This window comes from Balaenoptera ricei, chromosome 6 (genome assembly GCF_028023285.1).
Source record: "Balaenoptera ricei isolate mBalRic1 chromosome 6, mBalRic1.hap2, whole genome shotgun sequence".
NCBI classification, from domain to species: domain Eukaryota; kingdom Metazoa; phylum Chordata; class Mammalia; order Artiodactyla; family Balaenopteridae; genus Balaenoptera; species Balaenoptera ricei.
This window is the reverse complement of record NC_082644.1, coordinates 41,370,286-41,385,051: the sequence shown is the minus strand read 5'-3', so window position 1 is coordinate 41,385,051 and position 14,766 is coordinate 41,370,286. Positions and strand designations below refer to the sequence as shown.

Sequence of the window (14,766 nt, the reverse complement as noted above, 5' to 3'; positions counted from 1 at the left end):
TACAGTGAGGTACCCACTCCTCCAGACAGTACCTAAAGCCAAGGTTTAGCTGAAGCAGATCAAGCCCCACAGCCCCTCACCCCCACCCTTGCCTTTCCTCTGCCAGAGCCACCAAGCAGGTGAGTGAGGTGACTGTGGATCCAGGGTTATACCCTGACTTACCCTAGAATGTAAGCTCTGGGAGGGCTGAGACTATGCCTGACTCGTGCACCCAGGGCCATCCCTTTGCGCCATGTGGAGCCTAGGGGCCTGGCATGTGGTGGTAGATACTCAGTAGGTAAATATTTGCTGAATGAATGACCAGATGAATGACTTTAAGGCAGCAAATAACTCTTGTAAGCATCCTAGAGCCGAGGGATCTGTAGTAAGCAGCTTTCACAGAGGTTCTTCCAGGGTAGTTAGTGTCTTTGGCCCTAAAGTGGGATCATCAAAGTCGCCCCCTGTAGTTGTAGGCAGTCCTGAACTCCGCCCCCAGGTGGCCGGGCGGGCCCTCAGGCAGTCACGTGCTGGCGGTTGTCCAATCAGAGAGGGCGGGGCGGGGCCGGGCCGACTAGGAGGTGGGGGCGAGGTGAGCAGGCAGAAGTTCCCGAAGGTTTCTCCACCCGGTGGCCTCCTGTCGCGCAGCGGAGCGTGTCCTGAGCGGCGTCGGAGGCGGACGCCATGGCCACAACCTTCCGGGCGAGCGGTAACCGCAGGGCGGCCGGGACTCGCTAGGACGCGAAGCTGAGCCCTCCCCTTCCTTAGGAAGTTGTCGTCCCTGCTCGCAGGTCGGCGCGCCCACCCGTCCAGGCACGCGCGGCGAAAGGACACGCCGGTGTTGGGGCTGCAGGCTGATTGGCGCTGGGAACGCCCAAGCTCTGGCCCTTAGCTCCTGAGTAGGGTGGGGACAAGAGGGTGCATCCGAGCTTGGGCCTGCTGGTGGGTGAGACCCAGGGGAGAAAGGGGCGTAGGGCTTTGTGACTGATCTTGACGGTCTGCCCCCAGAGCATCAGCATATCCGCTACAACCCGCTACAAGATGAGTGGGTGCTGGTGTCAGCGCACCGCATGAAGCGGCCCTGGCAGGGGCAGGTAGAACCCCCGCTTCTGACGACAGTACCCCGCCATGACCCCCACAACCCTCTGTGTCCGGGGGCCACACGGGCCAATGGAGAGGTAAGTCTTTAGATCCTACCTCTGCAGGCTGGGCCCGGGGGGAGTAGTTCCCCATCCACTGCCCTTAGACCTTCTCTTCGCCCTACAGGGGAGTGGACCCTAGCCCCGCACCCCACAGGGGAGTGGACCTCTGGGTCATATCCCACCAAATCTTTTTGACCTCAGAGTGGACTTCTTCCCGCCTTGTAACCTTGAAGCCCATCAGATGACTGGTGGTATGGGTCAGCAAATGCTTCTAGCCCATACTTCTCTGTAGGTGAATCCCCACTATGAAGGCACCTTCCTGTTTGACAATGACTTCCCAGCTCTGCAGCATGATGCCCCTAGTCCAGGTAACTTGGATCTAGCTGCTGTTGGGGAGAAAAGAGGCTGGACCTTGTTGGGAGACTTCTGTTGCAGAGAGTGATACCCCTTTACCTTAGGACCCAGTGATCACCCCCTTTTCCAAGCAGAGGCTGCCCGAGGAGTTTGGTAACTATGAATTTCCACTCTTACACCCTTCAGCCCGGGGCCTGGACTGAGCACTGGGGTTGGGCCCTGCCCCCAGCACAATGAGCCCTATATCTCTGTCATTTCTCCCTCCTTCACCACCTAGTAAGGTTATGTGCTTCCACCCCTGGTCGGATGTGACACTGCCACTCATGTCAGTCCCCGAGATCCGAGCTGTCATTGATGCATGGGCCTCAGTCACAGAGGAGCTGGGTGCCCAGTACCCTTGGGTGCAGGTCTGTGAGGTCGCCTTCTCCCCTAGATGGGCAGGGAGGGGGTGGTGCAGTTTGGTTTTGGGAAGTGGCATTTTTATTTCCACAGGTTGTGGTTCGGAGGGGTTGACTTGCTGTCCTTTTGGCTATAAAGCTCCCTACCCCTACTTCATAGATCTTTGAAAACAAAGGAGCCATGATGGGCTGTTCCAACCCCCATCCCCACTGCCAGGTATGTGTGTCAGGGGCTTCAGTGGATATCTGGGCTGAGTCCAAGACAGTGTGGGGTGGGGAACTGGAGTAAGGGAAAACAGAGGAAGTATGCTAGTGATGTGGAGGCTTGGAGGTGAAGGATCTGTCTGCTCTTCTCCTCCCCCTTGACAGGTGTGGGCCAGCAGTTTCCTGCCAGATGTTGCCCAGCGTGAGGAGCGATCTCAGCGGGCCTATCAGAGTCAGCATGGAGAGCCCCTGCTAATGGAGTACGGCCGCCAAGAGTTGCTCAGGAAGGTGGGAGAAAGCTGGATCTTGTGTCCCCAAGAAGCCCGTAACCTCACCCCAAAAAGGAGAGGTGTGTGAAGGAGGAGGGTAGAAGGGAAGTAGCAGAGAGACTTGCTAGGAGGACATAGCAATAAGCTAAAGGAAAGGTGATGATGGCTTAGACTAGGGTGGTAGTGGTGGAGTGGTGAGAAACCATCGGTTTCTGGGTACATTTTTTCTTCTCCTTCCCTTGCCTATTTGCTGACCCCCCTCACACCCACCTTGATGACCTCATCTCCATTTGGTCGGCCTAGGACCGTCTGGTCCTAGCCAGTGAGCACTGGTTAGTGCTGGTCCCCTTCTGGGCAGTGTGGCCCTTCCAGACACTACTGCTGCCCCGTCGGCATGTGCGGCGGCTGCCTGAGCTGACCCCGGCTGAGCGTGACGGTGAGTCTCCCAGCTGGGACCCTGGGGCCAGGCTTTGGATGGGGATGGTTCTGGTGGGGCCAGCATCTGGGCCCCAGACTGAGAGTCAGGCTCTGATTCCAGATCTAGCCTCCATCATGAAGAAGCTCTTGACCAAGTATGACAACCTATTTGAGACATCCTTTCCCTACTCCATGGGCTGGCATGGTGAGGCTTTTTGAGTACCCATATCTATCCCCAACACCATTTCTGGGCTCCTGGGTCCCAGCTTAGTGGACTGCAACTCCCAGCAGGCCTTGGAACACTTGCTGGGGAAGTGTTCAGAGCAGGGATGCTGGCACTGAGGGTGGAGAAGCGGACGTGGTGAAACTATGTCTCCCAGTGGACTTTCCAATGCCTTGTCTCCTCTCTGGCAGGGAATGCTGGAAGATGTAGTTTTCAGGTACCTGCTGTGGTCTGGGGGTAAGAGCTAGGCTGAAGAACTAAGAAAGGACCCTTCCCAACTATCTCTGCCTTCTTCCCGCCAGGGGCTCCCATGGGATCAGAGGCTGGAGCCAATTGGGACCACTGGCAGCTACATGCTCATTATTATCCTCCACTCCTGCGCTCTGCCACAGTCCGGAAATTCATGGTTGGCTATGAAATGCTTGCCCAGGCCCAGAGGGACCTCACCCCTGAGCAGGTCTGGACTTGGAGCACCCTGGGTCCTCGGGTCCCCTTTTCTCTCCTATTTCCTCAAGGGATCCCAACAATCTTGACCCTGAGAAGCCCCACGACCTGGGTATTCCTAGGGACTCAGGAGCTGACTCCTTCATCCTCTGGCTATTCCAGTGGTCGTTCTCACCAGCCTCCCCACCCCACACGCTCCCCCCCAGTGTCTAGTGTCTCCTAGCACTCACCATTCTGGGCAGCCCTTACCCTCTCTGATTATCCCCTTTCCCCCTCCCAGGCTGCAGAGAGACTAAGGGCACTTCCTGAGGTTCATTACCGCCTGGGGCAGAAGGACGGAGACAGCAGCCATCGCCTGACCACACTGACCACAGGGCCTTCTGCCTGAGGGAACTAGGGCCTAGGGTTTGGGCAGATGTGGGATCAATAAAACTGTGCTTCTCAAACTTTAATCACATATTCTAACGCCAGAGGAGTGTGAACTCTGATCCTTGGGGGTCTGGGGTTAAAGGCCGAAGGCGTAGCTCCAGCCACAACTTTTCTTTGCCGACAGATGTGCAAAAACTTAAGGGCACAACCTCCCCACCTCTTTGCCCCAAATCTCTGAACAAAATTAATACTCAGTGTCATGTCTGGCTTTTACTCCTAGAGTAACAAAGGCGTCCCAGTTTAAAATGGTTTTAGAATCCTTTGTTCTTGTCTTTGGCTGAGGCTTTGGGAAGGCCAGAGCCCCCTTTACTACCATCCCTAGGGTATCAGCTCACCAAGCCTGGGACTGAAGGTTTGGTCGGAGTGGGTGAACAGGATCCTTGTCCCATTGGTCAGTGGCCAGACCCTGGGCTCCTGGCCAGAACCCTGGCTTTGTGAGTGGCTGCAGCTTGGCTCTGCTCCAGCCCACAGAGGCTGAAGGGGTGGGTAGGGAACGTGTACGTGGCTTTGTGTCCTTGGCCTTTCCAGACTCCCACGTGCAGCGTGTATGCACAGGCTCTGTACACATCTGTTGCCCCTGTGCCCCGATCATCGCACAGGGCAGAAGACAGCTCTGGCAGGGAAGGGGATGCCAGAGTTAGGAGCCTCAGGGCCATGGTAGGAGGGGATGGTTTTTGGAGTGACCCTGGGTCTACCCCCTCCCCTCTGGAGCTGTTTCCCTGGCAAGACTGTAACTGTGGGAATAAAAAGTCATACAACCCAGGAGACATGATGCCACCTAGGGTCCTCCAAACTTTTAGGTGAGGACAGGAGCTTGCGAGTAATGCGGGAATGGCCAGAACACTTTTTGTCTCCATTCTTCTCAAGGGAATTGAGTCTCTGGGAGGGGAAATCACACAAGGCTGGACAGTGATGATCTGACCCAGGAGAACCGTGGCTGCCTGCCTTCCGGTCCAGGATTCTTTCTTCCTAGAGACCCTGGAGGGGAAGGGTCAACTAGGAGTGTTACCCTGGTTTGGAAGAAGCTCAGACAAATGTGGTACACATTTCCCTTGAGCCCCCATTGGCTGGGGAGTGGAACCCTGGATGGGTGACATACATAGCTACACACACACACCACACACACACACACACACACACACACACACACACACACCTGATCCTACACACCTTTTATTTGCCTGCATTTTGGAATCATCTGGGGAGTTTTAAACAGTACTGATTTAATTGGAGTGTGGCTTGACAGTTTCAAAACCACAGTGTCCAGCGACGTTTGAGACCCACTGCCTTACAACCAGTCCACCTCCTTCCTTATCTGCAGTCAGGGGCACCTTCAGCTTCTCTGGTCACCTGCCCAGTAGCTCCTAAGCCACTGAACTTGAGGCTTTGTTTGAGGACAGCTGGGGGGTGGACGGGGAGGGGCCTGAGAGCTCTGGTCCTGCTGTCCCAGGAGGAGAGGCTTTCAGGCCGGGACCCAGAAACCCGGCTCCAGACTCGGTCCCCGGCAGCCTCCTCAGTCCCGGACGGGACAGGAAGTGTCCGGCAGAGGTGGGTGTGGAGGTGATTGGCAGTTGGAGGCTCCAATGGGTCGAGCCCCCCTATTTCACCCCTCTCCTTCCATTGGTGCCTGGGCGGAGTCGCCCCACGGCGGGGCCCCAGGGCGGCAGGGAGTAGAGGCCGGGGCAGAGGGCGAGGGCGGAGGGCGCTGGCGGCGGCGGCCGCAGAAGGTGAGGCCTGATGGGGCCGCGGGTGAACTCGAGGGAGCCTTGCCAGGAGAGGGCGGGGCCTGGGGGTGTGGGATTTGAAGGGCCCGGAGTGACTGACGGACTGTCAGTGCGTGTGTGTGTGTGTGTGTGTGTGTGTGTGTGTGTGAGAGAGACTGCAAGGCTGTGTGTGACGCTGTCAGTGTGCGAAACTTCGCAAGTGTCGCTTGGTGAGACTGTCAGCTAGTGTGATTGCGGGTGTCACTGTGCTGTGGCTGAGTCTGCATGTGGCTGTGTGTGTGTGTCAGTGTGCAGTTTGGGGGCAGAGACCGGGTCGTGCGTTTGTGTGTGTGTGAGAGGGCCTGTGACCACATCAGGGAATGTGTTTTGGGAAGGTTTCTGCGGAGTTTGAGACTGTGTCTGCCAGTGTGAGAGTGGATGGCTGGGTTTGTGTGTGCCAGTGTGTGACTTCAGCATGGCAGAGGAAGAATGAGACTTGCACTCGGCGTGTGTCCTGTGTCCTAACTGTTAGACTGTGGAGGAGTGGAGCTGGGTTTGCATTTTGGGGACCCACTTCAGTAGCCAATGGGACTGACCTCTCTACTTAGTGGCCAGGGTAAGCAGACCATCCCCAGCACACTTGGCTCTCCCTCCTTCTTTTAGTGCTTGAGAATCCTTGTCACTGGTCCACTGCTTCTTATTTTCTGTCTCCCTGTCTGACTCAGTTTCCTTATATTTCTTTTTCTCTCTCTACTACTGTCTTCCTAGGGCTAGTGCTCTCTGTGTCTTCACACTTTCGTCTCCCCAGGTATCTCTGTGTATCTGCTTTTTAGTCCTGCCTCTCATGTTCTCTGCATCTCTGTCTCTCTCTGTGCCCCTGTGCCTGACTCCCCTGTTCACCTTTGTCTCTTTGGCTACCTGGGGGCCTGAAATGGTGATGAGATGGGGGATCTGCCGTGCTAAGAGCTCCCTGGAAGAGAGGGCTTACACTGTGAAGAGGAGTTGCTTTTAGAGAGTGCTGTGACCCCCCATCCCAGGGGCGGAGTGCTAAGTGTGTGTGTGTGGCTGTGCAAGGAAGAGGGAGATGTGTGTCTGTGTGTGTGTCTGGGTATGTGTAAATGTTTAAGTGTCTGAGTCTGAGTGAGGATGTCTGAGTGTATCGGTGTAACTGTGAGTGGCTGTGTCTGAGAGTGTGTGTCTGAGGGTAAGTGTGGGTCTTGTGTATCTGGCACCAAGGGACCAAAGGCATTTCCTGGTGCTGGGGCCTGAAGAGTAGAGGGGGAGGTGAGAAATGCCTGGAACGTCCAGGGGAGGGGGAAACTGGACTCTTTGGCTTTTCTTTATATCCCCCAACATGGGGCCCTCTTCCCCTTAAAACACAGACAGCTGTGCCTTGCTGGGGAGTGAAAAGAGTGGGAGCACGAGTATGTGTCTGCATTTTGATTTGACTGTGTCCACGTGTGTTCAAGGGAGTGTCTTTGTTGACTGTGCCTGGGGAGTCCACGCGTGAATGTGCCTGTGTTCTGCTGTGTGAAAACACAGGAACCTCTTGCTGACAGGGACACAGCAGCTCTCCTTTCCCTCTTGCTGTGCCTGGCTGTGCCTGGCTGTGCCTGTGGCTTCCTTTCCAGACTAGGGGGAGGCCTCTTCCCTTCCCAGGACCTTGGGTGGGAGGGGGTGGGAGAGTAGGAGGGAGGAGAAAGGAGAGAGGAGGGGGCCTGGCTAGGGACGGTTGAGCTCCATGGCCCAGAGGGGCGGGGGCAGGGAAGGGGAAGGAGGGGACGATTCTGGGGTCCCAGAACTGAGTAGAGCGGAGACGGGTGCTGTAGCTGGTGGGAGGAAGTCCTGGAGGCCATGGACACTCAACCACTGGAATCATCGAGGTAGGGCGGGGCTGAGCACGGTAAATGCGGCCGGGGGGCTGGGGTGAGCCACTAGACACACTTGGACAGACACACAGACACGCGGAGGTCCCTGCTCAGCTCTACCTGGGAGGGATTTGGGCTCTCCCTCTTCTGGAGCCCTTGCCCAGGGCCCTTTCCCCATCCGCCCCTTCTCCTGCCCCCATTCCCTCTTCCCCACTGCCTTCCTCATCCTGCTTTCTCCCATCCAGGATTCCCTCTCTCCTAGCACCTCCGTCCCCCATACACACATGGTTGGTTACCTTTTTGGCCTTTCTGAGACCCTGCTGCCCCAGCCCAGCCCTCACCTTGTTGAGCTCTCACCGCCTCCCAGTCCTGATCTCTGAGCATCTCTTTGTCCTGTGGCCCCAACCCCAGCCTCCTGTTCCTGCAGGCTACCAGCTTCTCTCAGCCTCCTCTCCCGTCCCGCCACCCTGTCTCCATCTTCTGGCTCCTCGCCCGCCCCCAGCCTCTGGCAGCAGTCAGGGCATCTGGATCTGCTTAACTCCGCAGCCTCAGCCTGCACCCTAGCCCCATCCGGCCTCGCAGGCTCAAGACCAGCAAGATTCCAGAGTCAGGCCCAGATGAGCGGCCCAGAACAAGGAGCCAGGCCCAGGCGAGAGGAGGCTTGGTAGCCAGAGCAGGGCTAGGCCTCATGGCAGGGGTACCGGGTGGGCTCAGACCCACCATGACAGTCCCACCCCAGGGTGATGAGGGCTGCCTCAGGTCAGTCAGAGGCAACGACTATCCCTGGGCCAGGTGGGATGGACACGGAATTCCCAACAGCTGGATTGGAGGAGTTAATGGGAGTGACTGAGCTGGTGCCAACACTTGGTGCCAGGGGTGGGTGCCAAGGGTGGTGCGGGGGGCGGTGCTGGCACAGTCTGTTGCCTCCAGCTTTTGTTCTGGGCTCTAAGCCCATGACTGAGAAGGGGGGTGTGAGGGTGTGTGTGCGTGCGTGTGTGTGCACTCACACACAGCGCTGGGCGTATGGTGGAAAGGGGACCTTACATCAGAGCCCCCAGTGATGTCTGATGTCCTTACCCCACTGGGCACCTGGTTTCCTCCAAGAAGGCCCCAGTCTGGAAGAGGAGGAGGCAGGCTTTAGCCTCTCATCTTGGGAATGGGGGATCGCTGACCTTGCCTCTCTCCCCACAGATGAGCAGCAGCTGCTCAGGGCTGAGCAGGGTCCTGGTGGCCGTGGCTACAGCCCTGGTGTCTGCCTCCTGTCCCTGCCCCCAGGCCTGGGGCCCCCCAGGTGAGAAAAACTCTGCTCTATGACCCAACTCTGACCTGTGACTTGCCACCATCACCATGGCCCCTTCTCATGCCTAACCTGTGATCCTCCCAACCCCTGACATCCAATCTGGCAACATCTCTCTACCTTGCTCTCTGACCTCTGTCTCCAGATTATAACATGATGTTTTGACCCCATGACCCCACTCAGGTCTTAAAAGTCCACCCCTTATCCTTTCACTCTCACAAAGTGTGGGGTGGGGTGGGAGAGAGGGAAAGGAAGAGCCTCTGCTCAGAAGTGCCTTCAACAGGGGTCCAGTATGGGCAGCCTGGCAGGGCCATGACGCTGTGTTGCCCTGGAGTGACTGCTGGGTAAGTGCTCCACCAGCCTGCTGGGCTGACAGGACCCTTTCATGACCCATTTCTTGACCTTGCCCAGTCCTCACACCCCTCCCATCCTTGCCCCTTGTATCTGTAATCCTCACCTCTCTGTCTGTCCTAACCCTCAAACCATCCTTATTCAACAGAACATTCAACCAACATGTATTGAGCACCTGCTAAGTGCCTGGTCTATTCTAGGCCCTGGGATACAGCAGTGCACAAGCCAGGCAAGATGCCAGGTAGTAATACCTGCAGGGCAGAAAATCAAAAGAGAGTCAGGTGGAAGAGGATAAGTGAGCGATCACTTTTTATTGGTAATAAGGGAAGGCCTCTCTGAGGAGGTGACATTGAAGCTGATTTCTGAAGGTTGGGGTATAAGCAAGCATTCCTGACAGAGAGAACTGCTAGTGCAAAGCCCTGAGGTGGGAGTGAGCTCCACACTCTTGAATCAAAAGAAGCACAACCTGACTGGAGTGCAGTGGGGGAGGGGGAGACAGGAAGGTGATGAAGAAGGAAAGGAAGGCAAGGGCTAGATCACCAGGGGCTTTGGAAGCCAGCAAAAGGAGTTTGAGCTTTACTGCAAGCACAGTGAGAAGCCAATGGAGAGCTGTGACATGGTCTGACTCATAGTTTAAATCTTCCCTCTATCTGTCATCACCTCATCTCACCCCCAGGGCCCCGGTGTCCTGGTTTCGGGACGGGGAGACAAGGCTGCTCCAGGGACCTGACTCTGGTCTAGGGCACGAACTGGTCCTGGCCCGGGCAGAAAGCACTGACGAGGGCACCTATATCTGCCGGACCCTGGATGGTGCACTTGGGGGCATGGTGACCCTGCAGCTGGGCTGTGAGTTGGGGAGGGAGTGTTGGCGGTAGCAATGATGAGACATGGGGCTCCTGGGGGAATCCAGGCCCTGAGTAAGCCCTCTGGGATGGGGAGGGGCTGGGGACTTCTCAGTCTCCAGCTGCACCCTCTGCCTCTAGACCCCCCAGTCCGCCCTGTTGTCTCCTGCCGAGCAGCTGACTATGAGAACTTCTCCTGCACTTGGAGTGCCAGCCAGGTTAGCGGTTTACCCACCCGCTACCTCACCTCCTACAGGTGTGTGCATGATCGGTGTGTATACCTATACGTTTGTGTGTTTAGCAAAACATGGGTACGGGAGGTAGGTAAGGAGGTCCTGAGGAAGGCCTGAGAGAGAAGGAGGACCCTCCTTTCCTTCCTGACCTCAGATGGCCTCCTCCCTGCCAGGAAGAAGACGGTACCAGGAGCTGATGGCCAAAGGTAAGACATGAGGGGGAAGCTGGGGGCTCTAGCTGGGTCTCACAGTGAGCATTTCCAAAGCTCAAGACCACATCCTCTCTCCTAGGATGAGTCCATCCACAGGGCCCTGGCCATGCCCACAGGACCCCCCAGGGGCTGCCCGCTGTGTAGTCCATGGGGCAGAGTTCTGGAGCCAGTACCGGATCAATGTGACTGAAGTGAACCCCCTGGGGGCCAGCACACGCCTGCTGGATGTGAGCTTGCAGAGCATCTGTGAGTACCCACTCCTAGAGCTCTCCCCAAATCCCTACCACAGAGACCCCAAATAGGCCCCAGAGTACAGGTACCCCCCAAATTCAGAACCCTCCTCCCCTGAGCTCCCACATAGTTCCCTCCCAACATAGACCCATTTCGGCCCACAGATGGCCCCCATGGAGACTAAGAGCCCAAGGAGATCAGAGCCCAGGAGGCAGGGTTACATCAGCTTCTAGAGACTGCTGCCACTACCCCCTTCCCTCCTAGTCCTTCCTGGCTGCCTAGCCCCAGTGCTGCCTCTCTGCTTCTAGGCCTTGTGCTGAAGGCAGTTCTATCTCATGTCCTCCCTGCCCAATGGAAGCCCTTGCTGGCCTCTCCTTCCTCTTGATCTGTGTGTGGTAGGGGGTCACCAAAGCTCTGGCTGGAATTTGGGCCAACTCATCTTCCTTGGATGGAAAGCAGAATCACTCTTTTTTTTTTTAAATTTATTTATTTTATTTATTGATTTTTGGCTGCATTGGGTCTTCGCTGCTGCACGCGGGCTTTCTCTAGTTGTGGCGAGCGGGGGCTACTCTTCCGTTGCGGTGCGTGGGCTTCTCATTGCGGTGGCTTCTCTTGTAGAGGAGCATGGGCTCTAGGCGCACGGGCTTCAGTAGTTGCAGCACGCGGGCTCAGTAGTTATGGTTCGCGGGCTCTAGAGCGCAGGCTCAGTAGTTGTGGCGCAAGGGCTTAGTTGCTCCGCGGCATGTGGGATCTTCCCAGACCAGGGCTCGAACCCATGTCCCTTGCACTGGCAGGGGGATTCTTAACCACTGCGCCACCAGGGAAGTCCCAGAATCACTCTTTAACTCACTCAACAAACATTTCAAAAATCTGTCCTCAGATCTTAGCTTACTTTATAATAGGGATGACAGATAGGTCCTGAGCCTAATGGATGATCAAGCTTAAGATTTCCCCAACCTCCTTGGAAGTGCCTCCCCTCAGTGACCTTTAGGCATACACCCATCTTCCCTTGGGAGGTGGTGGGGAAGGGATGAGTACCTGTCTCGTGCCCTGAATTTGTGTCTCCACTGCCCTCAGTGCGCCCTGACCCACCCCAGGGGCTGCGGGTAGAGTCGGTACCTGGCTATCCTCGCCGCCTGCGTGCCAGCTGGACGTACCCTGCCTCCTGGCCCCGCCAGCCCCACTTCCTGCTCAAGTTCCGGCTGCAGTACCGTCCAGCACAGCATCCAGCCTGGTCCACGGTGAGGCCCTTGGAGTGCGTCCCAATCTGGGGCTGTGGGTCCTGTCTCTAGTTTCATGTTCCTGGGTGTTCTACGTGACCAGATCTGGCAGGTCACTGATGCCCCGTGGACTTCCCCTACAGAGTACTCTCCATGGGCCAGGCCTTGTGCTGGGTGCTGGGGTTGTAGCAGGGACCGAGGGACTGAGCCTCTGCCCTGCAGGGCTGTAACTGATCTCAGCCCATCTGTGGGAAGACAGCAGTGATTTTTTAAAAATAACTTTTCTAGGAAAAGGAGTGCCTTTCAGCCAGAGGCACAGCCTCATACAAACACTCATATACTCAGATGTGGATAGAGGTGAATTCCCACATCTGGAGATGGCAAAGATTGGCCAGCATCAGGCCTGGGGAGCCGCTGCCTCAGACAATAACCAATATTTATTGAACACCGTCTGTCTGCCAGGCACTGTGCTACACATTTTACACGTATTATCTTGTTTAGGTGTATTCACCTCTATTTTACAAATGAAGAAACTGAGGCACAGAGAGAGGTCCAAGGTCGCTCAGTAAGTGGTAACAGCAAAAATTTGAACCCAGGCAGTTTGAAGTCACAGCCTGTCTACAAAACCACTGTGCACTTTTGTCTTCTGAACACTAGGTGTAGACCTGACACCACCAGCCACCCTACGTGAGGCCCAGACGCCTGCATCAGGCTGACAGGGACAGGACTGGGAGGAAGGGGTGCTCTTTGCAGACTGGGTCTGGGGTCAGGTAGGCTCAGTGCTTATAACCTGGATAATGTGCCGACGAACCATCTGCACTGCCAGGTGGAACCGGCTGGATTGGAGGAGGTGATCACGGACGCTGTGGCTGGGCTGCCCCATGCCGTGCGGGTCAGTGCCCGGGACTTTCTGGACGCAGGCACCTGGAGCGCCTGGAGCCCCGAGGCCTGGGGTACTCCGAGCACCGGTGAGAGACAGAGCCTAGGGAAAGGGCTGAGGCCCCGCTGCCCAGCATCTATCGGAGGAACTGCCGGCGCTAGGGGGCGGCGTGGCAATTGCGGCCCCAGGCTTCACCTGTAGCTTCCTGCAGCCCCGCCCTAGCTTAAACCCTGCCCCAGATTAAACCCCGCCCCTCAGCCTCCGCCTCTCAGCCTCCACCCCTGCTTACATCCCCAGAAGCTGGCTCTGCCCTTTCAAGCTCCGGCTCCGAGGCGCCCCTGTGTCCAACCCTGGCCCTGGCCTCGCCTGGCGCCTGGCGGGCCCTGGCCTCCGCCCCGACCCCGCGTGGATAGTTCTCCTCAGGTCTCGTCTCCCTCCAGGGCCCCTACCGAAGGAGATACCAGCTGGGGGCCAGCAACACGCGCAGCCAGAGGAAGAACCTCAGGCGGATAGCCCTGCTCCCCCAAGACCGTCCCTCCTACCAGACCCGCGGCCACTTGGTGAGCTTGGGCAGATGGGCAAAGGTGGTAGAGGATGGGAAAGCCCCAGAGAGAAGTGGGCACCGAGTTTGGTCAGGCAGGCTTGCTCTCACAGCTGGTACGTGACACTCCCCCTCAGACCACAGAGACGCCCTGGAGCAGGTGGCTATGCTGGCATCTTTGGGAATCTTCTCTTTCCTGGGACTGGTGGCTGGGGCCCTGGCACTGGGGCTCTGGTAAGTGACTGCCACTGGCCTCTCATCCTCTGATCCCACACAGGGGCTCTGATACCCATAGACCACACCCGTTCCCACCCCCCATGACTTTGCACTGAACGTGTCTGATTCTGGAACAATTCCTCCTCCTTCTCCCGCCCCCAACTTCATGATTCTCACCCTTTCCTCTCTTGACCCTTTACTAACAAACCTTTTTGGAAGAGACTGAGATGCCCCACATTGTCAGGGAGACAGCTTCCTTTTTGTGCTCCAGGCTGAGGTTGAGACCAGATGAGAAGGATGGACCCCAAAAGTCTGGGTTCTTGGCCCCGATGATTCCAGTGGACAAGCTTCCAGGTGAGTATGACCTCTGGGAGGTTTGGACTTGGAGATGTGTGCCCTCATTTTGAGTGTCTGGATTAAGAGCCAGGTGCCTTAGTCATAAGGGTTTTGGGAATCAGAGTTGGGTCTCCTCATTCTTGTAACTTCTGGACTCAGGGATGGGCCTTTCGTTCTTGAGTCCCGGGCTCAGAGTTGGGTCTCTTCTGTCTCTTGCAGGATACTGGGGCTTCTAGATGGACTCCCTCCTCATTTTCAGGGTATTAGGCTCAGAGCTGGATATCCATCCTTATTCTTGGGATGTCTGGATCAGAGCTGGATCCCCTGCCTTATTCTTGATGTGCCTGGGCCCAGAGCTAGGTCCACTCCCTCATCTTCAGGGTATTGGGGCTTACACAGAGGTGGGCTCCCCTATTCATTTTTGGAGTGTTGGGCTCAGAGCTGGGTCTCCTCCCTCATTCTCAGGGAATCTGGGACAAGATCCAGTCCTACTATCTCCCTTGATTTTCCTCCTTCTTCTAGGAGTCCCAAACCTGTAGAAGATCTTGGAAGGCTTCAGCTGATTCCATCTATAACTCTGTCTTGCTGGTGTGGATGGACGGACAGGTGGAACCCAGGCAGGACAGTAGATCCCCATGGAGGGGGGGTTCTCAGCTGGAAGTTCTGTTTGGAGCTCATTTCTATGAGACTCTGTGTTCCCAACTTGCCAGCTGAAAGGTGCCTGGACCTCTGACTTCATCCCAGAGTTGGAAGTCCACCTGAGGAATGTGTGTAGATATGTATGTCTGTGTCCATGTGTGTCCAAGTGTATGTGAGGCAGGGAACATGTGTTCTCTGCATGTATGTATATAGGTACCTGGGGAGTGTGTGTGGGTCCTTGGCTCTTGGCCTTGCCCCTAGCGGGGGTTGTGAAGGTGTGAATAAAGAGAATGAGGAGGTTCTTCTGTTTGTTGACATGTCTCACAGCTCCAGATTTGGGA

General features: G+C 56.5%; 2 protein-coding genes across 9 annotated transcripts; both read left to right on the top strand.

The window, feature by feature from the left end:
- The first annotated feature begins 541 nt into the window (after positions 1–541).
- Positions 542–3,897, top strand: GALT (galactose-1-phosphate uridylyltransferase). 4 transcript variants are annotated; one of them, XM_059926333.1, is made up of 11 exons: positions 542–685; positions 985–1,154; positions 1,411–1,486; positions 1,577–1,625; positions 1,750–1,879; positions 2,031–2,087; positions 2,240–2,362; positions 2,647–2,779; positions 2,882–2,965; positions 3,286–3,440; positions 3,708–3,897. In XM_059926333.1, the coding sequence occupies exons 1-11, from the start codon at positions 661–663 to the stop codon at positions 3,813–3,815; spliced, it is 1,110 nt and encodes a 369-aa protein (XP_059782316.1). In that variant the 5' UTR covers positions 542–660; the 3' UTR covers positions 3,816–3,897. The 4 variants fall into 4 exon arrangements, with proteins under 4 accessions (XP_059782316.1, XP_059782318.1, XP_059782317.1 ...); XM_059926335.1 differs by having other exon boundaries at positions 543–789; XM_059926334.1 differs by having other exon boundaries at positions 544–767.
- A 1,404-nt stretch (positions 3,898–5,301) lies between these two features.
- IL11RA (interleukin 11 receptor subunit alpha) lies at positions 5,302–14,726 on the top strand. Of its 5 annotated transcripts, none has more exons than XM_059926328.1 (13): positions 5,302–5,404; positions 8,619–8,718; positions 9,008–9,068; positions 9,752–9,921; positions 10,059–10,173; positions 10,324–10,356; positions 10,442–10,608; positions 11,671–11,834; positions 12,640–12,781; positions 13,134–13,253; positions 13,372–13,468; positions 13,722–13,804; positions 14,309–14,726. In XM_059926328.1, exons 2-13 carry the CDS (start codon positions 8,619–8,621, stop codon positions 14,323–14,325), a joined length of 1,269 nt encoding a protein of 422 aa, XP_059782311.1. In that variant the 5' UTR covers positions 5,302–5,404; the 3' UTR covers positions 14,326–14,726. The 5 variants fall into 5 exon arrangements, with proteins under 5 accessions (XP_059782311.1, XP_059782315.1, XP_059782312.1 ...); XM_059926332.1 differs by lacking the exon at positions 5,302–5,404 and adding an exon at positions 5,502–5,583; XM_059926327.1 differs by lacking the exon at positions 5,302–5,404 and adding an exon at positions 5,740–6,175.
- The last annotated feature ends 40 nt before the right edge of the window (positions 14,727–14,766 follow it).